General features: G+C 34.9%; 1 protein-coding gene across 3 annotated transcripts in view; it reads right to left on the minus strand.

Moving 5' to 3' along the window:
• The window catches only part of RTN4 (reticulon 4), a 67,891-nt gene that overhangs the window by 37,083 nt on the left and 5,817 nt on the right, over positions 1-24,991 (minus strand). The window contains exons 2-3 of one of the 3 annotated variants that reach the window (XM_068565012.1): positions 13,198-13,254; positions 10,107-12,503 (exon numbers count right to left, since the gene is read on the minus strand). The exons of 1 other annotated variant lie outside the window; for it this stretch is intronic. In XM_068565012.1, the coding sequence (XP_068421113.1) occupies positions 10,107-12,503; positions 13,198-13,254 (2,454 nt within the window). The remainder of the gene's footprint in view (positions 1-10,106; positions 12,504-13,197; positions 13,255-24,991) is intronic. One more of the 3 variants, XM_068565009.1, reaches the window with a different exon arrangement.

Raw genomic sequence — 24,991 nt, forward strand, 5'->3', positions numbered from 1 at the left:
GTTTGGGGGAATCTTTAAGATCATTTCATAATGTTTATCATAGCATGATTCAAGCATTTGTTTGATTCAGTACAATGTGTCAAAATTCAAAATCCTTTTATAAAGTCATTTTCAAAGTCATTTGTTAGTGTGAAGCAAATATCCACAACTCACTAAATTTCTCGGCCCAACTGAGTTTCCATATGGTCAATTACAGAGCATTCCACAGACATCGTTTTCTATCTACAACACTAGATGGCACCAACACCCATAGTACCGTTGACTGTCCAACCCAAAGCATGCACTCTGGCTAAAACTGTCCTCAATTTTCTGGCTCTTCCTTAGGATTGCTGCCTGGTACTAGGGAACTATCAGAGTGTGATAGGGATAGGAAAACAACTCCAACACCAAAAAGGCATGTGGGATAAAATGATCTCTGACCAGAATTCAAAATCAATTTTGAACAGATCAGAATTAAACATAAAAATGAAACTATAAATTAGTAAATAAAAAGTTATAAATTTTCCCACGTGAAAACTGAAAATATCCACCAAAATGTAAAGTAACACAAAAATTATTTAGAAAACTAAGGGAAATCTGTAACATGACAAGAATTTGCATCCACTCTATAAAAGAACTCTCATAAAATCAGAAAGAGGTGATTCTAAATTTTAAAATGGGCAAAGGGTATGAACAGGCAATTCACAAAAGAAATACAAATAGCCAATAAATATGTGGAACATGCTCACTTTCACTAATAATCAAAGATCGAAACAGCAAGATAACTACTTTAACCTAATCCAACTGGTAAAGGTTTAAAAAAAAAAAAAAAAAAGCCAAGTATACAATGTGTGGAAGGATACGTAAGAAGTTAAGTCCTAGTAAATGACTCTAGGAAAGAGCACTAGGCAGCTTAGTAAAGACAGGAAGAAGACTTACTGTAATAGTACTTTTTGAATTTTGTATAATGTGTAAGTCCTTAGCTATCAAAATTTTCTGATTAAAAAAATAATATTAATAAATAATACTAATTGTTGGTGATCAATAGAGAAATGGGTTGTCTTACTCCATTAGAAGGGTAAAACTTAGTACAAGTTTTGACAAGGGATTCATCTGCAAAATATACAAAGAGATCATGCAGCTCAATATCAAAAAAAAAAAAAAAAACCAATCAAAAAGTGGGCAGAAGATCTAAATAGGTATTTCTCCAAAGAAGATATACAGATGGCCAAAAAGCACATGAAAAGATGCTCAACGTCACTATTAGAGAAATGCAAATCAAAACTACAATGAGGCATTACCTCACACCAGTCAGAATAGCCATCATCAAAAAGTCTATAAACAATAAATGCTGGAGAGGGTGTGGAGAAAAGGGCACCCTCCTACACTGTTGGGGGGAATGTAAATTGATACAGCCACCATGGAGAACAATATGGAGGTTCCTTAAAAAACTAAATATAGAACTGCCTATGATCCAGCAATCCCACTCCTGGGCATATAACCGGAGAAAACTGTAGTTCGAAAATATACATGCACCCAAATGTTTATTGCAACACTATTTACAATAGCCAGGACATGGAAGCAACCTAAATGCCCATCAACAGAGGAATGGATAAAGAAGATGTGGTACATATATACAATGGAATATTACTCAGCCATAAAAAGGAACAAAATTGTGCCATTTGTACAGACATGGATGGACCAGAGACTGTCATACAAAGTGAAGTCAGAAAGAGAAAAACAAACATCATTAGCTTATATGTGGAATCTAGAAAAATGATACAGATGAACTTATCTGCAAAGCAGAAATAGAGACACAGACATAGAGAACAAACGTACGGATACTAAGGGGGAAAGGGGTGGGTGGGATGAATTGGGAGATCGGGATTGACATATATACACTACTATGTAAAAAACAGATAACTAATGAGAACCTACTGTATAGCACAGGGAACTCTACTCAGTGGCCTGTGGTGACCTAAATGGGAAGGAAATCCAAAAAAGAGGGGATATATGTATACGTATAGGTGATTCACTTTGCTGTACAGCAGAAACTAACACAACGTTGTAAAGCAACTATATTCCAATAAAAAAATTTTAAAAATTAGTACAAGTTTTCTGACAGCCAATTTTTGTCAAAACGCTTAAAAATGCACATACCCATTTCCTAGGGTTTTATTTCTAGTAATTTATGGAAAAGAATAATTCGGAGGTATGTACAACATATTTAAACATAAAGAGGTTAATAACTGCATTATTTATAAATTTAAAAAACTGGAGACAATCTAAGGATCCTAGAGAACTGATTAAATTATAATATATCCAATACCAAGGAACACTAAACATTAAATAATCACCCAGCAGAAAAATAAAGACATGGAAATTTTGGCACTGTACAATATAATATATTGCTGAATTTTGTAAAGCAATAAACAATATGTAAAGTATGATCCCAATTTGGAAAAACGCTTTTTTTCACTGCATTCATAAAGTATCCATATGCATAGAAATAGACTAGAAGAATATATTCTAACATATTAGCACAATGATTTTGTCTGGGCAATACAATTACAATTTTTTTTTCATCTAAATGCTTTTCTCTACTTCACAAATTTGTACAATTAGCATATATTACTTCAGATTGCTTCATGTACTGCTACCCTGACTGACAGCATGTCCTTGAGAGAAATTCTGACTACTAAATTTAACTGAAGCTCAAATAGATTAAAACATCTGCCCAGGGTCACACAGCTAATCGGTAAGAAAGCCAGGATTAGATCTTAGGTGTGTAAGATGCCCAAGATGAAGTTCTTTCAACCATATTATATGTAGCAATATCTATCTTTTATAAAGGTTCATATTTCATATTTATTTTCACTCTGTATTGGACCCACGGTAAGCACTAAATAAATCCACACTAATTTGACAATGTCAAACATTTACGTAAATATAATCATTTCCTTATTAATAAGTCAGTTTCTAATTTAGCTACACTTATATTTACTCAAAGCCTTCCAGTTAAAGATAATTCTACTCAATGTGTTAGATTAAACATTTTCATTTTTCAGGGTACTTAAATTTCTACTTTCATCAGATTAACTGCTCACTGTCCTAATCAAAATCCAACTAATAATATTCAAGAAGCATCCTATATATGCTCACTAAAAATGTATTTTACCAAAATACTTAATATCTATAATGCTTTACTGAGAAAGCCCAAAAGCTATATAATCAATTTTTAAAATTAATATAAGAAAAATGTTTTAAGTTATAAACATCATCAAAAGAAAGCTCTTATTCATGAACACATTTAAGAAGTATCTACAAATTGGCAAAGGATAATTTTTAATTCTTTACCTAGATAAATGGGCCATTTTTCAGCAAGTTCTTTATTACGGCAATACTATTTGGTTATTCCTGGAAAGCACATACTTTAAGTATAATGAATAATTAACTTCTGGTTGGTTTACACTTCACTCACCAATAGTTACAACAGGTCAGCAAAACACAATCTATACTATGATTATGAACTTAAAACGTTCTGTGCACTAGTGGCAAACTAAGCAACCAACAACATGTATTAAGCAATCACTATCATTAAGTCAAGATCTCAGTGGTTTGGATGGGAGACATTAGCACCTTTCTTCACCAATGACCCACCAACAAAAAAGACAGCAGTTGTCCAGCACAATAGGGTTATTCAGTCTCCACATGGAAGCAACAGAATGTTACCCTCGTTCTAATATCCCTACTTATAGAAGACCACATGAGAAAATGTACACAGTAACCAATGTTCCTGACGTTTTTAAAATGCCTTGCATTGGTTAATGCCCCCAACACAATAGGTATGTAATAAAAGCAGCAGCACCCTGGTTGTCTGCTATTTAGACAATAACTGCTTGCTCCAAAACTGTGAAGGGGACAAAACCTAGGTCACATCCCAGTTCTTCACTTGTCGGAAAAAAAATCTCCTTTGTGGAATCGGGTAAGAACTAATATAAATAAGAAAGTCAACTAATCTATGACAAAGGAGGCAAGAATATACAGAAAAGACAGTCTCTTCAATAAGTGGTGCTGGGAAAACTGGACAGCCACATATAAAAGAATCAAATTAGAACACTCTCTAACACCATACACAAAAATAAACTCAAGATGGATTAAAGAGCTAAATGCAAGGCCAGAAACTATAAAACTCTTAGAGGAAAACATAGGCAGAACACACTCTGACATAAATCGCAGCAAGATCTTTTTTGATTCACCTCCTGATGAAAATAAAAACAAAAATAAACAAATGAAACCTAATGAAACTTAAAAGTTTTTGCACAGCAAAGGAAACCATAAATAAAACAAAGACACCCTACAGAATGAGAGAAAATATTTACAAACAAACCAACCAACAAAGGATTAATCTCCAAAATATATAAACAGCTTATGCAGCTCAACATCAAAAAAACAAACACCACAATCAAAAAATGGGCGGAAGATCTAAATAGACATTTCTCCAAAGAAGACATACAGATGGCAAAAAGCACATGAAAAGATGATCAACAATACTAATTATTAAAGAAATGCAAATCAGAACTACAATGAGGTATCACATCACACCAGTCAGAATGCCATCATCAAAAAAACTACAAACAATAAATGCTGGGGAGGGTGTGGAGAAAAGGGAACCCTCCTACACTGTTGGTGGGAAAGTAAACTGGTACAACCATTATGGAGAACAGTATGTAGGTTCCTTAAAAAACTAAATATAGAACTAACATATGATCCAGCAATCCCACTCCTGGGCATATATCCGGAGAAAACTGTAATTCGAAAAGACACATGCACCCCAACGTTCATTGCAGCACCATTTACAATAGCCATACATGGAAGCAACCTAAATGTCCATCGACAGAGGAGTGGATAAAGAAGATGTGGTACACATATACAATGGAATATTACTCAGCCATAAAAAAGGACAAAATAATGCCATTTGCAGAAACATGGATGGACCTAGAGATTATCATACTGAGTGAAGTCACACAGAAAAAGACAAATATCATATGATATCGCTTATATGTGATCTAACCAAAAAAAATGGTACAAATTATTTACAAAACAGAAATAGAGTCACAGATGTAGGAAACAAACTTATGGTTACCAGAGTGTAAGGGGTGGGGGGGGGGAGGGATAAATTGAGAGATTGGGACTGACATATACACACTACCATATGTAAAATAGATAACTAATAAGGACCTACTGTATAGCACAGGGAATCCTACTCAATACTCTGCAGTGACCCATATGGGAAAAGAATCTAAAAAAGAGTGGATATATGTATATGTGTAACTGATTCACTTAGCTGTACACCTGAAACACAACATTGTAAATCAACTAGACGCCAATAAAAATTTTAAAAAAAGTTAGCCCAATGTCTGGAACACAATAGAAGCTCAAAAGTATTGTGCTTACTACCTAATTGGCTATGCAACCTCGGTAAAGTTTCTTAACATCCCTAGATTTAGGTTTTGTCATCCATGAAATGATTCCTTCTTTCAGATTACGGTGAAGACTAAATGAGATGACTATGTGAAAGTGCTTGGTGCTTAAAAGATTTCCCATAAATGGTAGTCTCCCCTTTCCAGGTAAAATGCAAAGAATTCAGCTTCTTTTCTCAGCCTTTCAAAATTCTTAATTTAAAAATGTCCTAAATAGAGAGAAAGAAAACCTAAAACTGAAAGCAAACTGAAACAAATCTAACTTCATTTCAAATGAGTATTATAACCACACTGAAGGTGGGGGAAGGTAGAAGGAAAAGGGAAAATAAAACTAATCCGAGTAACCCGGGCAGGGTTGAGGGAGGTGGATTTGAAAAATAATCCTGAACCCTTTATGTTTATTATAATGATATTATAAAACATTCTAAAACTATTTTAGGTGTACTCAAGGATTAAACAAATTAATAAATGTATTGGTAGTGTTGTTAGAAGCCACGTTCTCACTATAGAAGGAACATACAAATGTGAAATGAGGGAAGAAAGAAATAGTCCTCTGGGAATGTTTTGGATTTGGAGGTATCTACGTAAACACATGATTTCATAAATATGTGTATGTTTATTTGCATGTATGTATACAAGTATTTCCTACCTCGGCCCACTGAAAGGGCTAAAATGGAAAGACCCCACAGGAGCAAAGTACAATTAGCATCCAGCTCTTGATCACTGAAAGGAATCAGGGATCCTTGGAGAAACTGCTGACTTCAGGGCTGGGACACAGTGGGCAAAAGATGAGCCTACAACATTTCGTTATGCTAGAAAGTAAGAAGTGCTTCCTTCTCCACTCAAAAAAAAAAAAAAAGGACAGCTGCATGTCCTTGAGCCAATTTGAAGGGGAGCCCTCCAAATCTGTGGCAATTGACAACCAAAATAATTAAGTACAGTAATGAATTATAAACCATTGGGGGGAAAAGAGAAATTCATGAATCCATACTGATAATTAATTAGTTAGTTAATGGAAAAGGAGAGCTCTTGCTAAGAGTAGAATGCCAGGGTTGATGGATAAATGTGGAGGAAGCATTAGAACTGAAAAATCATCTTTTGCAAACTTAATGGTAAAGAATAAATCAATCAAGAATCATCAATAGATACTAAATCTAGGGAGGGAATTTTGATGGAGGGCAGGATATTTACACGGTCTTGAAGTGTCACCCATCAGACTGCTTATTAGTTGTCAGGAAGGAAGAAAGATAGTAATTATACAATAAGGAAATCAGGAACCACCTTGACCAGACGGTGTAAATTAAACCTCATCAATGAGGGACTGATGGATAGTAGGTACCTCCAGATTGCTATGAGAGGGGCACTACATTATCTTCATTTTGGCCATGAATCTACAAACTCAATCTAATCACTAAGAAACATTAGACAAACGCAAAACAAGGAACTTTCTATTAAAAAGGAAGAAGGGAAACGGCCTGTGTCCTTTAAAAATGTTACAATCATAAGAGATAAAGACTGGAAATGTCCCAGATTAAAGGAGCCAAAGGTAACATAACTAAATGCAAAACCTGGCACTAGACTGGACCTTGTAGTAGAGGACACTACAAAGAACATTATTAGGTCAACTAACACAACTAGAATATGGATGGTAGATTAGAAAAAAGTATTGTATGAATGTAAAATTTACAAAGTTATAGCTGTACTGAGGTTATATAAGAGAATATCCCTTTTTAAAGTATTTAGGGGTAAAACCGAATGTATATAGCTTAGTCTCAAATGGTTCAGGGAAAAAAAGGATATACTGTATCTATGTATCCATTGTCTAGTTATCTATAAAAAGAGAGATCATAAATAATAACGTAAGTGGAGAAATGTTAGTAGGTAAATTTAGATGAAGAGTATAAGACATTCTTTGTACTACTTTTATTTTTGCAATTGTTTTTAAGTTTGAACTTATTTCCAAATGAAAGTTAATTTTTAAAAAGCAATCATCCTTTTCTTAAAAGAAACTCTCTAAATGAGACCATAAGTTTTAAAAAAATTCTGCTTAATTCCAGTCAGAGAAAATTTAGCATCCAATGTATCATAAACCCTCCTTTAGCACAGATTGGTTTTTCAGTTTAGTTCTGAATAAACCTGAATGTTTCTTTTCACGGAGTCACCCATGGCCAGTCTCAAATCCATCTGTGTCCCTAGCTTCAAGTGAATAGCTTGAATAGCTTCAGTTTCTACATACTGACCATAATACCCACACATATATACCTGCCCCAAAAATACCAAAACAGGATCTGGAAAACTTTTATTATATTTATATAAATGAACAGGTCTATGTGTTTACTCACATTTGCTAACTGTAGCTTTTATAGAAGCATCTCTTTGTGAAGCCATTCCTAATATTCCAAGGTAGAGACAGCCTCTCTGTGCCCTTAGTATGTGTTGATGATCTTCCACTTCCAATCATACACTTATATCCCTAAACTGTCATTCTATGCCAAACTGGGACTTCCATGCATCATCTGAGAAAAACATTTCAACTGTCATCTGGTAGTGCTGCCTATCAATTAACTATTCTTTTCAGAAGTTTCACTAACTGGGTCTATATTTAGTAGTATAAATTTAAGCAATTATTGGAATATTGTAACTTATACATTTATATTCAAAATGAGTGGAAAGTGAAAAATTAAAGTGCCAGTGATAATCATAATATATTTTAAACAAAAATGGAAACCATCAGGGTACTAAAAGCATAAATCTTTAGCCACAAATTTTTTTAAAAGTAAATAAAAACATATGAAACGTTGAGCCTCTAAATAATGACGTACAGTGAAAGAAAAAACAGAATGAATGTTCATAATTATGAACTGAGAAAAATCAGTATTTACATTTCATTGTTAAGAATACAGTTTGACAGAATTCCCTGGTGGTCCAGTAGTTAGACCTCGGTGCTTTCACTGCTGTGACCTGGGTTCAATCCCTGGTTGGGGAACTAAGCTCCCACAAGCCACATGGCGTGGCCAAAAAAAAAAAAAAGAAAGAATACAGTTTGATAAAATATCCTTATCAAGGGAGAAGACTAGTATTCCTTTTTCCCATAACAAATTTTATCCAAAAATATCAATAAGGCATCAAAGTCTGCATCAATAATACCTTGCTCATCTCCCTTACAAAATCAGCCTTTCTTCCCAAAATTAAAATTGAATTCTGCCTACAAATGTCATTTTAAGAAAACAAGGAGAACAAACTGGAGATAATAAATTATCTGAGCAAGTTTTATTTATTATTTAATACTTATCAATACTTTCATGTTTAAATAAGAATAAGAATCAGACTTACTGAATCTGATTCAGTAATAAGAATCAGAAAAATTTTAAAAAACACCTAAATATATCATAATCAAGGATGTAGAAAATCGTTAACCATTTGAGAACAGGGATTACCATTATAACACCTTCCCTCCCTTCTGACAAATTCTCAATCCTTATCTTAACTGAGCTCTCTAGTATTTGATAATGTTGATCAGTTCCTCCAACTTTAAATCTTCCTCTTCCCTCGGCTCCCCCTAGTTGATGTCTGTGGCTTTAATTACAATCTCTGAGCCCATGGTAAATACACACATACATTCAAGGTCTCTCTCAAGAGCTTCATGTTTAATATCCATCATTCTTGGATGTCTCATAGGTACCTTAATTACAACATATTCAAAACAGAGTTTTTTATTTTCTCCCACTTTGTTTTCTCATGTTGCCTAACTCAGTTTCTCATACTGCCATGTATTTGCACATACAAGAAACCCAGGTTTCCTGGAGTAAGCTTTAACTCCTCCCCTTAACCTTCATGTCCAATTCCAATCAAACACTAAGTACTATGTCTCCATGCTCATCCCATTGCCTTACGTTCATAATTTCCTCTTTCTTCAATTACAGCAACTCTAAACTGGTCTCTGCCACCAGTACTACCTATCTCCAATGCATAAGGATATTCAGTAAATACACAGTCATCATCTAAATTAGAATGCTAAATAAAAAACACATGTACAAATCACTTTACACAAATCAGATATGTGGGAAGTGTAGAGTCAAAAAAATGAGAATTAGCACTTTTCAGGAGAATTAAAAATAGCATACCTCAATTTATACTTTTCAACAAAACGTCTAATACTCAATATGCTTAACTTTATACCTTTTACTGGAAATTATTCCATTATATTGAAAGATTAGAAACAGGTAACAGATATGTTCGTCAAAATTTTAAAATGAAGATACTTCTGGGAAAACAAAAGTAAACACATCTGAAAATATTTTGTTTGAATACCTCTTGCTCTTCATGCTATCAGGAAACACTAAAGCAAAAGAAAAGAAGGGAACAGACATTGAAGCCAATTCTAAAAAGAGTGTTTTCTAGTTCCATGGTGCAATATAAAAATGACCAACAAATAATTGTGTGGAAAAGTTAAGAGCAAGGGTGCGTGATGAGTGCAAGAGGGCTAGAAAAAGCACTAAAATCTTAAACTGAGACAGTAAAAAGAATTCTTATCAATGTGATATATCAGACACTATAAATGTAACATACTACACAAAATGTAGTAGAATGTTCCATAGGTCAAAAGGTGGCAAGAAAGCACAAAATAATGTTTGGATTGATTACCTGAAGTTTTACTCAGCTCTGCTGAAAATATAGCAGATGGTGGTCTGTGCTCTTTTTCTGTATCAGAAGGAAGTTTTTTCTCAGCTTCTTTCACAAGAACTTTGGGTTTAACTATACTGCCTATCCCTGTTTGAGCATCCAAAGCAGAAACATCTGGAGGCAGTAAGGGCACCTTTGAAATATCAGCCCTATCTTTGGAGAACTCATCTGGGACATGAACTTCTTCTTCATCTTTAGGCTGTACACTCTTGACAGAAACGTCATGGGGTAATTCTGAGCAAGGCAACGACCCAGCTCCATCCTGGACACTAGCAACTTCACTTTTGTAGGCTATTTCTAGGTCAGTGTATTCCCTGGCTAATGTAGGAGAATAATCTGTTTGAGAACTGACAAATGTAGGGAACTCATCTATAATCTCAATTGGAGATGAATCTGAAAATGTTTCACTCTCTCTTATTTTTGCTTCCTTAACAATAAATAAGCCATCATTTGAATAAACTGCAGTGTTGAGCTCCTCCATCTGCAAAGGAATTTTCTCCTTTTGGATCAATGTTGAAACTTCATTAGATGATAAGGTATCTTTTGCGGTATCTAAATTGGGCTGAAAAGATTCCAAATACGGCTTTCCCCCCTCAGGTGGTGGTGAAGCACTGAGTTTTTCCTTATTTTCATGTTCTATCATTGATTCAGATGAAGTTTCAATGAGATTTTCTTTTACAAGTATCACTGCTTCATCTTGTTTTTGTGGAACTTCAGGAATTGAATCATCACTAAACAAGTCAACTGGTTCAGAATCAGGTGAGGAATCTTCAACTAGCTCAGAATGAGTGGGCACCAGCTGTGCAACTTTTGCTATTTCTGAATAACTAGAGAAATCTGGAGTTGGTTCAGTAGAGAGCTTTGTTTCTTTAATTAAATCACATGCAATAGATATATAAGGAGCTTCTGTTTCTTGAACAGCTACACTAATACTTTCAGGCTCTTTAATTTCTTCATTCATTCCTGATACTTTTTTTAGTGATACATTCATGGCCTCTTCATATGCTGGGGGATTTTCAGGCTCAAGTTTTATGCTTTCATAATTAACCGAAGGAGGAGCTTCTAATGGTGATGAACTGACCTGCACTGCAGAAGCACCAGCACTAGGAACTATAGAATTTAATGGTGCTTCCATGACAATGTCAGGTAAAACTGGTGAAGGAGTAGCTTCAGATTCTTCAAAGGATGGGCAAAGCTGTGCTACAGGGTAAAGTGACTCCTGCATAGCTTCTGAAGTTTGAACCAAGTCCATTTTTGTTTCGAAGGCAATTTTTGTACCTGTAGCTTCACTCAATTCACTTTCACATGCTTCCTGTACTAAATCTGGGGTTAGACCTTCAGGCATGTTTGCCACTACTTCCTCAGTCACCTCTGATAAATGATCTGTTGTGTCATAATCTGTCTTAGAATCCTGTGTTGCCACAAGGAAAAGATTTGATGTTTTGGCACTAGCATTCTTCTCTGTTACAATTTGGGCCTTTTTTTCTTCTATTTTTTTTTCATCTGTCTTATTTTCTGAAGTATGATCTTCCAACAAGGGAAAAATGTTTGCTGAAGGGTTAAAGGGAGCACATGTGATATATGCTCCTGAACCATCTTTTATAGCTTCTGGTGTACTAGGAAATGAAGTATCATCATTACTGCTTTCACTATCTTTTTCATGATTTGTTTGTTCAAGGCTATCTGAAAAACGTTTCTTATCCACTTTACCTTCCAATTTGCTCTCTATATTACCTCCTGCGGCCAAAACATCACTATCTTGCTTATAGGTATCTTTTACTTCCCATACTTGCTCAAATGGTTTGAAGTCTGCATATTCCTCCCTCAGAGGAGCTTCTGCTACAATTCCCTTTTCATTAAAACTGTCTTTTGGTTTTTCTGGAGACATAACTCTATCCTCTTCTTTAACTGATTTGGTAAGGACTATAGGTAACTCTTGCTGAGTACGAAGGATGTTATTACTAACTAAGTCCTCTTCTTCATCTTTATTCTTCACAATTATTTCTTCCCTAGGATTTGCTACTGTTATGGCAGATTCTGCTCTTGGAGAGCCACTGAATGATGATCCCATTTCTGAGTATTCCAATTCTGAAAACTCTGGTAAATCTCTGTCTACAAATGGTTTTTTTGCCTTCTCTGAGAATTCTTTAGAAGCTTCATCTGAAATTTCTCGAAGTGTTCCTTCGGTAGGTAGTACTGCTGGTAAATTACCAAGGTATTCATGTTCTTTAAAAGAAGCAGCTGAGAGAGGAGCTAAAGAAGGAAGAGAAGCAGCAGTTTCAAGCAGGACAGATGGAAAATCCTCTTGACCAGCAGAAACAGTGTTACCTGGCTGCTCCTTCCAATCCATAATTTTTTCTGTGACCATGGACAGAAAGGAAAGTTAGAGAATGCCAGCGTTCTCAGATTTAATGCAAGTTTTATGACAGATTCAAAAATACTGTTAGTAAAGACTTACTGTTAACTAAAATGCTAATAACATTTAGTTAATAAACAATAATCAAGTAGACTGAATCATAATTGAAAAATTAAAGCTATTGTCAAAAGACATGTGCATGGCTAAAGAGGCTATTAGATACTATGCAAAGACATCAAGTCTTTGAGAAAAACCTCACGCACAATTAACTGAGAAAAGCTACTTCTAACTAGTCTCAGAGGAAGAAATGAGGATTATTTGAGAAGAGAGTTTGAGTGACAGCATAAGAAGGAAAGGGCACTGGATAATTAACTGTCATAGGCTGACATTCTTTTCTATGAAAGTCTGTCAGCTATAAGCAAATAAACTGTATTTGGAAAAAATGACTAGTCAATATGTAAACATAAATCAAGGGGCCAAGAATTCCTTACACATTTCCAATTATTAATTAGGTTTCTGTCCATTTCTCTCTTGGACACAGCATATAAAATGCAAATTTCAACTTGGTCAGTAGACAAACATTCTTGGAACCATGCTTATTTTTGGTAAATTCAAACTACTAAGCATAGAGTGAACATAACTAAAGAATTAAAGTTAGAATACACAGAGGATAAAAGGCTAGCAGAAAGAACTTGCCTGCAGAGGAGTGTATCACAGGCTCAGATGCAGCAGGAAGAGCAAAAAGTGTCTCATCTGAAAAACAAATAGAATATAACCTCAGCAGAAATAAAGACAGAGTTGGAAGGAGACTAAAGAGGAACAAGCAAGGGGTTCAGTTTGTAATGAGTTAACACAAAACTTTATCTACAGAGAAAAAGCCATGATGGAAAGGAAAAAGTAGTACCATTAGTAGTATCATTAATCCAGATTAAATTATAATATATATTATAAAATTGATTAAATGATATCTATAGAACCTATCATTTTTCAAGAGGCAATAACATGTTTATGTTAAAGAAACTTCATGAACCAAAGTGGCTTTAATATACTAATCTTATCTTTTTTTATTGGTATATGTTCAATTTAGAACACTTTCAGAAAATCATGCATATTCTCTACTTGTTATTCTAAGTGATTTACATGATGCAAGAACTCATTTTACTCCTTACGACTCTACTGTTACAAGTGTTGCTGTTAATATCTCATTTAACAGATTTAAAAAAAAAAGAGTGATAGACAAGTAACTCACTCAATAGATAAGCAGTGAGACTCAGACAATTCAACTCCAGAGCTCACTTTCTTAACCAATATATGCTGTATGTTATAAATTGAATGTTTGTGTTTCCCCTAAAATTCATTATGTTCAAGCCCTAAGGTTCAATGTGTTGTTTGGAGATGGGGCCTTTCGGAAGTAATTAGGAATACATGAGGTCATGAGGGTGGGACCATCGTCACAGGAAGAGATCACGTGAGCACACAGAAGGCAGCAACCTATAAGCCAAGAAAAGAGGCCTCAGAATGAAACCTAACTTGCCCACATTTTGATATTAAGACTTCCCAGCCTTCAGAACTGTAACAAATAAATTTCTGTTGTTTAAGCCACCTAGTCTATGGTATTTTGGTATAGAAGCCCAAGTCAACTAACACACTATATATTGGTATATTAACCTTGTACAATGTCATTTCATACCTGCAGTTGGGAGATCTTGAGCTAAAGATCTTCTGGGGTTTATACTAGAGAAAGGGCTCTAGCAAAAGACAATGTGAAATAGTCCGAGAGACGACAGGAGGTATTCCTTTAGTGTAGAGGACCTAATAAATTTGGACACTTCTATCTGGAAGAACAAGCTAGACAAGCCTGATTAATAGAAGAAAAAAAAAGAAATCAGAGATGTGGCTATCATGAACATGGAACTTGTCTTCCAAGGGTATTCCTTTTGATGAATAGGAGAGTTAAATTCATAATGTCACGTAAATTTAAAATTCATACTAAGTATGATGTCATATCTAAAGGATTCTTAGATGGGGTGGAGAGGGGAAATCCATGACATGCATTTAAAAGAGTCTCCTATAACCTAGAACAACAGGTTGAATAGGCCACTCATCCAAACCAGTAAGACACACTGCCTTATGAGATTTTATAAAATGTACACATATGTGTACACACTTTTTAAAGATGACTTGTTATATAATCTTAAATTACACAGTTCTCATTTGTAAAATGACAATTTGAAAATTCTTTCAGCTAAAATAATGAATTATAATGTTGTACAAACTGAGATCTGGGGGTCAAAGAGCAGAACCAAATAATTACACAGCTGCTCCACCTAAATAAAAGGAAGCAAATCCTTAACAAAATGGTTGTCTTTTTCATCTAGACAATATAGTTAAAAGCCAACTAATTCAGAGACAGTCTACTTGGAAAGTGAACTAGAAACATGTTAAAATCAGAGGGAAACCAAACTATATCTAAAACTGTGCCAAAATTTTAAAGTATTTTTTAAAAATATATCCTTATGCCTATCTAATACCAGAATCTCTCTTATAGCAAAAACTATATTCTTGGCACTTGGTCAAGTGAGAAAGTTTACAAATTGGTAGTCGAAATATTCACAAATTTCCAAAAAAAAAAAAAAAAAAAATCCTCATTTTGTAAAATGAGACTCAATCCAAAATTAGCCACAAAACAAGTATTCCATTTCTAAAAGCACTTAGAAAAAAATCCAGGAGAGGTCATTACCATTTTGCCTTCAAGAAGAAGAGAGCTGCTCAGGGACTCCTACTAAGGCCCATCATGAATCATGGGATCAAACTGCCTGGGTCCAAACCCCAGATCCATCACGTATTACACAATATAAATGTGTAACCCTGAGAAAGTTACTACTTAGCCTTTCTGTGCTTCATTTCCTCATTTGCAAAATAAGAGTAACTACCTCAAAATGTTGTGAGGGAGGGAAGGGGAAAAAAGAAACAATTTGCCCTAAGTTACAGAGCTAGGAGGCCAGAGAGCCAGGATTTGAATAGGTCTAACTCCCAAGTTCATGGGCTGTATCCTATGCACAAGTGCTATAATAAATTACGTATTCCTACTTTATCAGCCCCATAAATTTGAGCTCCTGAAACAAGATAAACAGTCACCCAGCAAATACCCTGTAATTATCCAAAATACTTAACTGATTGTTTGCTTTTACTTCACCATATAACAACATTTATAGAGATGTTAACGATGGCCAGGCACATTTATTTCACATGGTCTTTTACTACTCAAAACCACCCTGTAAAATAAGTACTACTGTTATCTTGATTTCACAGATGAGGAAACAGAGGCATAAAAAGGCTAAGTAACTTCCCCAGAGTCACAAAACTGAAAAAAGTGATGTATCTGAGACTGAATCCATAGTTTACCAGTCCATGCTCTTTTCTTTAACCGCTCTGCAGTACTTCTTTTCTAGACTTTACTATATAAATTTAGAATTTGAAAATGACTAATAAAACTAATGATGTCAAAAGAAAATTTTGATCAACAATACTTATATATCACAAAAGCTACCAAATTCTAAGGCTAAAACACCTAAAAATTATTTATTTCCTGTTCTGAAAAAGAATTACTGATTTTCATCTTCCTTTTTCTGCAAAAGACCCTCACTTTCACAAGTGAATAAACTATTTTATAATAAGGGATCCTATATTAAGTAAAAAGTAAAATGTTCTGAATTACTGAGATACATTACACATACACTTACATTACTGGGCTTACAAAAAAGGTAAACAACTCCCCTTCTTTCTATGATCTACTCATAATGCCAAATTCTAACTACTGAATGAAATTAAAACCTTAGTCATCAATCTCATTTGTACTACACTTGAACAGAAAGCCAGAAGAAACAATAAATCTTAAGGACTTAATTATATATATCCACACTAAGTAAAAACATAATGTCATATTACAAAAAAAAAAGTTTTCACTAAATAGGCAAAAGGGAAGCCAGAACTCTCCTATTACGTCTCTCCTCTACAGCCATCAAAAAGGACAATTCTATATATTTTTCTTGCTCGAAAACATTTAAAAGCTCCCAGTTACATACTGAATTACACCAAAAATTCTTAGTCAGATATATTAAGGCCCTGCACTATATGGCCCCAATTTAACTGTCTAAACTTATCTCAACATCTCCTTACATGTCATCTATGCTAACAAAATAAACTTCTTCCTAACCGAACCCATGCTTCCCCCTCCTGCATATGAATGCTGACATCCACTAATGCTCAAATTCACCATATTCAGCCTCACTAACTCTCTTTGTAAAACATACTCATTCTTAAATTATTTTTGTTAATCTTCTACATTTCCAGGTACCTAAGCTCAGAGAATAAAGCAACTTATTCAAAGTCACATAGCTTAATGACAAAGCTAGAAAATAATTTAAACTATAATCATATATATATTTTTATTTCCTTATTACCCTCAGCAAAATGAACAGAATCACTGAACTACTTATAATGACAGTATGAAAGATTTCCAAATGATCTATTCCTCATGTTGGCCCTAATGCTAGATTCTTTTCCTTACCTAAGCCTAAAACTAGAATATAAGTTTCGATTAATTGCCTCAGGGCTACAAACTTTGAACGCTAATTACTTCCACCACACAAGAATCAGTTGCAAAATTAAAGTTCACTGAAGAAATTTTTTTTTTTTTTTTTTTTAGTAAATCACTTTTCAAGAAAGTAAAAATGGCATTATCAGTTTTGAATTTAGTACTGGTCAATTCAAAAAATATATATATGCTATCACAATCTCACCAATGTCCACACACTCTTATACCGAGTATTTTCCTTGACACGTTCTTTTCAAAACCTGTTTATCAACCAAAAGTATAAATGGTCAGGGCTTCCCTGGTGGCGCTGTGGGTAAGAATCTGCCTGCCAATGCAGGGGACACGGGTTCCAGCCCTGGTCCGGGAAGATCCCACATGCCACGGAGCAACTAAGCCCGTGCGCCACAACTACTGAGCCTGCGCTCTAGAGCCCGCGAGCCACAACTACTAAAGCCCACGTGCCTAGAGCCCGTGCTCCGCAACAAGAGAAGCCACCTCAATGAGAAGCCCGCGCACCGCAACGAAGAGTAGCACCCGCTCGCCGCAACTAGAGAAAGCCCACGCTCAGCAACAAAGACCCAACGCAGCCAAACATAAATAAATAAATTAAATAAACTGTAAAAAAAAAAAAGTATAAGTGGTCAGTAAAATCATATCTAATTTATAAAACAAGAAAAATAAACTGCACTTTAAAATCATAGAGAAGAATCTCTGCTTCTAGCCATGAAAGTAATTTTATCACACTAACCCTTCCAACATAAACAACTATAAAGCTGGGCAAAATATATGAAGCAACTGTCCTGAGACACTGGACCACATGCAGAAGTGTAATTCCTGAGAAGAGGGAAGCACACCAGAGGAATGCCCTGGCTTTCTGTCTGAAAGCACTTTCTGTCAACAGCACACGGCAGAGGAGCCCAAGGATACTGCGCTCTTGCTGGGCAGAGGAAGCTGTTGATTTGTCTGGGATTTGTGGGGCAGGGTGACATACAAAGGAAAGCTTCAAAGAAAAGGAGCTCCAGAAATCTAGATAGATGTTCCCTTTAAACCTTTGGCTGAATACAATGCTGCACATATAGATCACAAGACTTACCAAGACCCAACAGACAAATCTATGATATAGAGTTGTGAGCTGAATGGATATTCTGGAGGTCAGACTGTGCTGGAAGACCTGACCTAAAGTTCTGGCCAGTCAGAGTGGAGAGATCTCATAAACATCCCAAGCATAAAAGTGAGATTCCAGAAAAGGTACACCTTAAGAGTGGGACTACTATAACCCTAAAGTAAAGGATACTCTAGACCAAGAATCAGCAAAACATGGCTCATGGGCCAAAGTTGTATTGGGAGAAAGTCATGTCCGTTCATATGATGTATTATCTATGGTTGCTTCTGCATTACAATAACAAAGATGAGTAGTTAGATAGAACCTGCAGGACCCACAAGCCTAAAATATTTACTACTTTGCCCTTAAAGAAAATGTCAGCCAGCCACTGCTCTAGACCCACACTAACTTTAAAATCAAGACTTAAAAAGATCAAGGTGATTTGCCAGCAAATCAATTGCCTTCCAGAACAAAACTATCACCACATCCATGACAAGCAGTATAAAATAAAAAATTACTGGACATGAAAAGAAGAAAATTTGAGCATAAATAAGAAAAAACAGCCTATATAAACAAAAAGAAATAGTGTAAATGTTGGATTAATGAATACTAAAATGGAAATTTAAACAGCTTTTAAAAGTTCCTAAGTATGTACAGTAAAGGACATAATGAGTGAACAGAGAATCTTGGTAGAAAAACATGGACTAGAAAAAGAACCAAATGGAAATGCTGTAACTGAAAATTACATTAACCTAAAGAAAATTTCACCAGGTGAGCTTAAAAGTAGATTGGACAATGGAGAAGAAAAGATCAATAAACTTAAAGAGCAACAGAAAAAAAATATCCAAACTGAAGCACAGCATGAAGAACAAAAAGCTGGGGGGAAAAAAATGAACAGTCTCAATGACCTATGAGATAATCAAGCAGTTAAAGCATACATAACTGGAGTCCCCTCAAAGACAATAATGACTGAAACAGGAAAATAAAGTTTTAAGATATAATGGCCTAAAATTTGAAAATAGTGATAGAAAATACCAGCCCACAGATCCAAGAAGCTCAATGAACCACAAGCAGGATAAACACAAAACCACAAAGAACTACACTGTAGAGGCCAAACTGCTGAAAACCAAAGACAGAGAAAAATCTTAAAAACAGAGGGAAAAGGCAGGTAAACAATAAGAATGACCTGACTGCTCATGGCAAACAACGCAATCCAAAAGATAATAAAACATTCTTTAAAATGGTGAAAAAAACTGCAAACCTAGAATTGCATGCAGTCAACCCTCATAATCTGATTCCTTAATTTGCCAACTGGCGGCCTACTCACTAAATTGATAAACCCAAAATCAGTACTTACAGCAGCAGGCACATGCAGAATAGCCAAACATTCCAGTCCCCCAACATATGTTGCCAGGTGAGGTCAAACAAGGCAACCCTATGCCTTCTTGTTTCAGCTCACATACAGTAAACAAGTATTCTTTTAGCAGTCTATTTAGTGTCCTACTGTTTGCATTTCTGTGCTTTCTGTTGGTGATTCTGATATGGCCCATAAGCACAATGCTGAAGTGCTGTCTAGTGTTCTTAACAGCAAGAAGGCTATGATGTACCTTACAGAGGAAACCCGTGTGTTAGATAAGGTTCATTCAGACATCAGTTATAGTGCTGTTAGCCATGAGTTCAATGTTAATGAGTCTACAATATATATTAAATAATGTGTTTCTTTAAATAGAAACACACCTAAAACAAAGTTATATACTGACGAGTAACAAAAATGCTATGACTAAAAGGTTCACAGGAACCTAACCCTGTATTTCCCCTCGGGACAATGATTCAGTATCTGCTAATTCAGTATTTTCTGTGACTTTATAGACCATAACCACCACAAATAACAAAATTGACTATATTCATCAAAAAATCCTTCAAAAGTAAAGCTGAATTAAGATATTAACAGACAAACAAAAGATGAAAACAAAAGCTGAAAGAAATCATCACCAAGGGACCTGTACAATAAGAAATGTTAAATGAAGTTCTTCACAATGAAGGAAAAAGATGCCAGACAGAAACCCAAATCTTCATGAAGGAATGAAGAAGGGCAGAAATGGTAAATGTATGTGTAGATACAAAATATTCCCATTCCCTGAGTTCTTTAAAGAAATGGTAAATATATGAGTAGATATAAAGTATTCTCATACCTTAATTTCCTTCAAGAATAATTGACTTTTGAAGGAATACAAATTTGAAAAGAAGAAGTAAAACTGTCACTATGTGCAGATGACATACTATACATAGAGAATCCTAAAGATGCTACCAGAAAACTACTAGAGCTAATCAATGAATTTGGTAAAGTAGCAGGATACAAAATTAATGCACAGAAATCTCTTGCATTCCTATACACTAATGATGAAAAATCTGAAAGAGACATTAAGGAAGCACTCCCATTTACCATTGCAACAAAAAGAATAAAATACCTAGGAATAAAAAAAAAAAAACCTGACTTTTGAAGCTTAAATAATTAAAATATATAATATATGTAGAAGTAAAATGTATGACAATAAAAGCACAAAGGATGGAAGGAATATGTAGAAGTACAAAAAAAACAGAAGCAGATGGGACAAAGAGAAAAGAGACTTAAATGGGGACTTGCCTGGTGGTCCAGTGCTTAAGAATCCATCTTACAATGCAGGGGACGCTGGTTCAATCCCTGGTGGGGGAACTAAGATCCCACATGCTGTGGGGCAACTAAACCCATGCGCCACAACTAGAGAGAAGCCCACGCATCGCAATGGAGAATCCCACATACTACAACTGAGACCCGAAGCAGCCAATAAATAAATAAACAGACTTAAATGAATCATATTAATAATTACACTGAATGTAGTAAACGGCCCCAATTAAAAGGCAGAGGTTTTCAGGCTAGATAAAAACCTTACTATGTGTCACTTAACAGGACACACACTTTCAACATAAAAACACAGGTAGGTTAAAAGTAAAAGAATGTAAAAGGATATATGATCCAAGCACTTATCCTACAAAATCTGGAATGGCTATACTAATGTCGAGCAAAGTAGATTCAAACACAAGGAGTATTATCTTGAGATTACCAGAGGTAAAGAGGGGCATTTGATAATGAAAAAGGAGTAATCAGACATAACACTAAATAGATATAACAACACTAAAGGTATATGGAAAAGGTGTTAATGGAAGTACATGAAGCAAAAACTAAAGAGAGACAAAGACAAATCTACAAATATTATTTAAAAATTTTAACACTCAACTCTCAGTTAATTGACAGACTGGACACACATGCACATACACACACACTCAATAAACAAAGATATAGATGATTTAGACAACATTCCAATGAACTGACTTTTATAGAGCACTACAACCAACAACAAAATATACATTCTTCTCAAGTACACATGGAACATACACCAAGATAAACCATTTCCTGGTCTATAAAGCAAATCTCAATAAATTTAAAAGGATTGAAATCATGCAGCATATGTTCTTTGACCACGTGAATTAAATTGAAATCAATAAAACAGGAAAATTCTGGAAAATGCCCAAATGTTTGGAAATTAAACACACAATTCTAAATAACTCACGGATCAAAGAATATATCACAAGAAAAATTAAAGAATAATTTAAATCAAATGATGATGGAAATCTGCAGGATACAGCTAAAGCAATGCTTAGAGAGAAATTTATAGCTCTAAATGCTTTTAGAAAAAAGGGTTAAATTCAAAGTTTAAAGCTTCCACCTAATGAAACCAGAAAAAGAGCAAGTTAAACCCAAATAAGTAAATATAAATAGAGCTGCAATGAACATTTTGATACATGACTCTTTTTGAATTATGGTTTTCTCAGGGTATATGCCCAGTAGTGGGATTGCTGGGTTGTATGGTAGTTCTATCTGTAGTTTTTTAAGGAAACTCCATACTGTTCTCCATATTTACGATAGTCAGGACATGGACGCAACCTAAGTGTCCATCAACAGATGAATGGATAAAGAAGATGTGGCACATATATACAATGGAATATTACTCAGCCATAAAAAGAAACAAAATTGAGTTATTTGTAGTGAGGTGGATGGACCCAGAGTCTGTCATACAGAGTGAAGTCAGAAAGAGAAAAACAAATACCGTATGCTAACACATATATATGGAATCTAAGGAAAAAAAAAAAAAAAGGTCATGAAGAACCTAGGGGTAAGACGGGAATAAAGACACAGACCTACTAGAGAATGGACTTGAGGATATGGGAAGGGGGAAGGGTAAGCTGTAACAAAGTGAGAGAGTGGCATGGACATATATACACTACCAAACGTAAGATAGATAGTGGGAGGCAGCCACATAGCACAGGGAGATCAGCTCGGTGGTTTGTGACCACCTAGAGGGGTGAGATGGGGAGGGTGGGAGGGAGGGAGACCCAAGAAGGAAGAGATATGGGAACATATGTATATGTATAACTGATTCACTTTGTTATAGAGTAGAAACTAACACACCATTGTAAAGCAATTATACTCCAATAAAGATGTTAAAAAAAAAAAAACCTAAATAAGTAACAGAAAATAAATAACAGCAGAAATCAATGATATAGGAAACATGCAAACTACAGAGAAAAATCAATGAAACCAAAAGTTGGTTCCTTGAAAAGATCAATAGAATTGATAATCCCTAAAATGATCAAGAAAAAGAGAAAAATAAGTATTGGAAATAAAAGAGGGACTATCACTATAAATCCTAAATAATAAGAGAATATTATGAATAAGTTTATGCCAGTAAATTAGACACTTAGGTGAGCAGACAAATTCCTTGGTGTCCACTCATCAAGATGAAATAGTCAAGTTCCTTGAAAGGCATACATTTCCAAAACTGACACAAGCAGAAATAGAAAATCTGAATAGCCTTACATCACTTAAAAAAAGTATACCCATAATTTAAAACCATCGCCACAAAGAGAACTCCAAGGCCAGATGGCTTCATTAGTAAATTCTATAAACATTGAAGGATGCTTATGAAACTCTTTCAGCAAATTAAGGAAGAGCAAGCACTTCTCAAAATGTTTCAGACTTATGCACTAATACCAAAACCAGACAAGGCTATTACAAGAAAATAAAAATACAGAAAAATATTCCTTACACAGGCATGCAAAATTCTTTAACAAAATATTAGCAAACTGAATCCAGAACTTGGTAGAATAATAAAACTCTCAATAATTTAATAATGATGGCGATTAGTTGAGACTGAAAAGTTATAAACGCTTTTTGTGAAAGAGATTTATATGATAGGTTTAAGTGTATTTAATAAACCCCCTTAGAACAAAGATGAACAGAATTTTAAACAAGTAAATTCCCTTCTTTTCTGAAACCAAAGACTCCAGTAGATTAAAAAAATTTTTTTAATGCTTTAGGTCAGCTTCACCTAGGGCTGTCAGAACACCGAGATAAATAAATTTAACAATGGCACCTTCCAATTAGTCAAATTTACACATCAGTCTATAAAGTTGGGGAGAAAAAAAACAAGCGATTTTTTTTCTCTTTTCACAAAGGCAGATGACGGAACATAAATATATAATTGCCCCTACAGTACAACCACAAGAGTCCTCTGGTTTTAAGAGAGCAGAGAATACTTTCCGGGTGGGGGCCTGTATTCTTTCCTAATCTCCTACATGTACCTCTCATAACTACAATCGCTACTCATCTTTTTGTCCCTGTACTCCGCCCTAAACCTAGTTAAAAAAAAAAAAAAAGAGTGTGCTAATTTTTTCTTAATATTGAACTTCCAAGGGACCACCAATATAACCAGACTATTGCCAAATCTGTTTGAACAACAAAACTTTATAAGCCTTCATCTATGGTAATAAGAACAAGTCATTAAAGAAATAATGTGTTTTTTTTTTAAACTAGAGGGCCACCTAAGCAAAGGACTCAGGGACTGCTAAAAAGATAATCCAATATTTAGCAGCTTACAGCTCCTACTATAAGAGCAGGAGTGGTACCTATTGTTTGGCATTATCTATCAACATTTTCAATGTATATACCCTTTGGATCAATAATTCCACTTACGTGAATTTATCCTACAATGCATATATCCTACAACACATATATAAATTTCTATGCGTGTATTTGCAAAGAGGTATATATAAAGGTGTTCACAGCAATGTTATTTACAACAGAAAAAGCTGATAGACAACCTAATATAACCATCAATAAGAGACTGATTAAATAAAATAGGGTACATCCATATACCTTGTATATGTAAATAAATTAATGCTTTAATTCAAAAGACTTGGGTTTTTTTTTTTCTTTTTTCTTTCTGGCCACACCACGATGCAGAACTTCCCTGACCACGGAATGGAACCCATGCCCCCTGCAGTGGATGCATAGTCTTAACCACCGGACCGCCAGGGAAGTCCCAAGACTTGGGATTTTTATTTGAGAGAAAATATTGCAGTAATTCTAGAACGATACAGAATATAGATCAGGATTCATCTATAATGTTATATTCATTCAACAAATATCTGAGTGCCTATGCCACATCTAAGGCACTGTGCTCAGCAATGCAAATATGTCATACAGTCCTTTTCCTCAAGGAAAAAAGGTAATACAGCCCCTTTCCTCAAGGAGCATATAGTCTGGTGAATAGAAATGAGTAAACATACTATTCCCACATATATATAGTATGATACATATGATGAGGTAAGAAAAGAATGTTACAGGAACACATGAGTAAAGCAACTTAAAAATTAAGAATCACCATTCCAAGAAACAAAAAACCATCAATTTA

The sequence above is a fragment of the Eschrichtius robustus genome, chromosome 15 (genome assembly GCF_028021215.1).
Source record: "Eschrichtius robustus isolate mEscRob2 chromosome 15, mEscRob2.pri, whole genome shotgun sequence".
NCBI lineage: Eukaryota > Metazoa > Chordata > Mammalia > Artiodactyla > Eschrichtiidae > Eschrichtius > Eschrichtius robustus.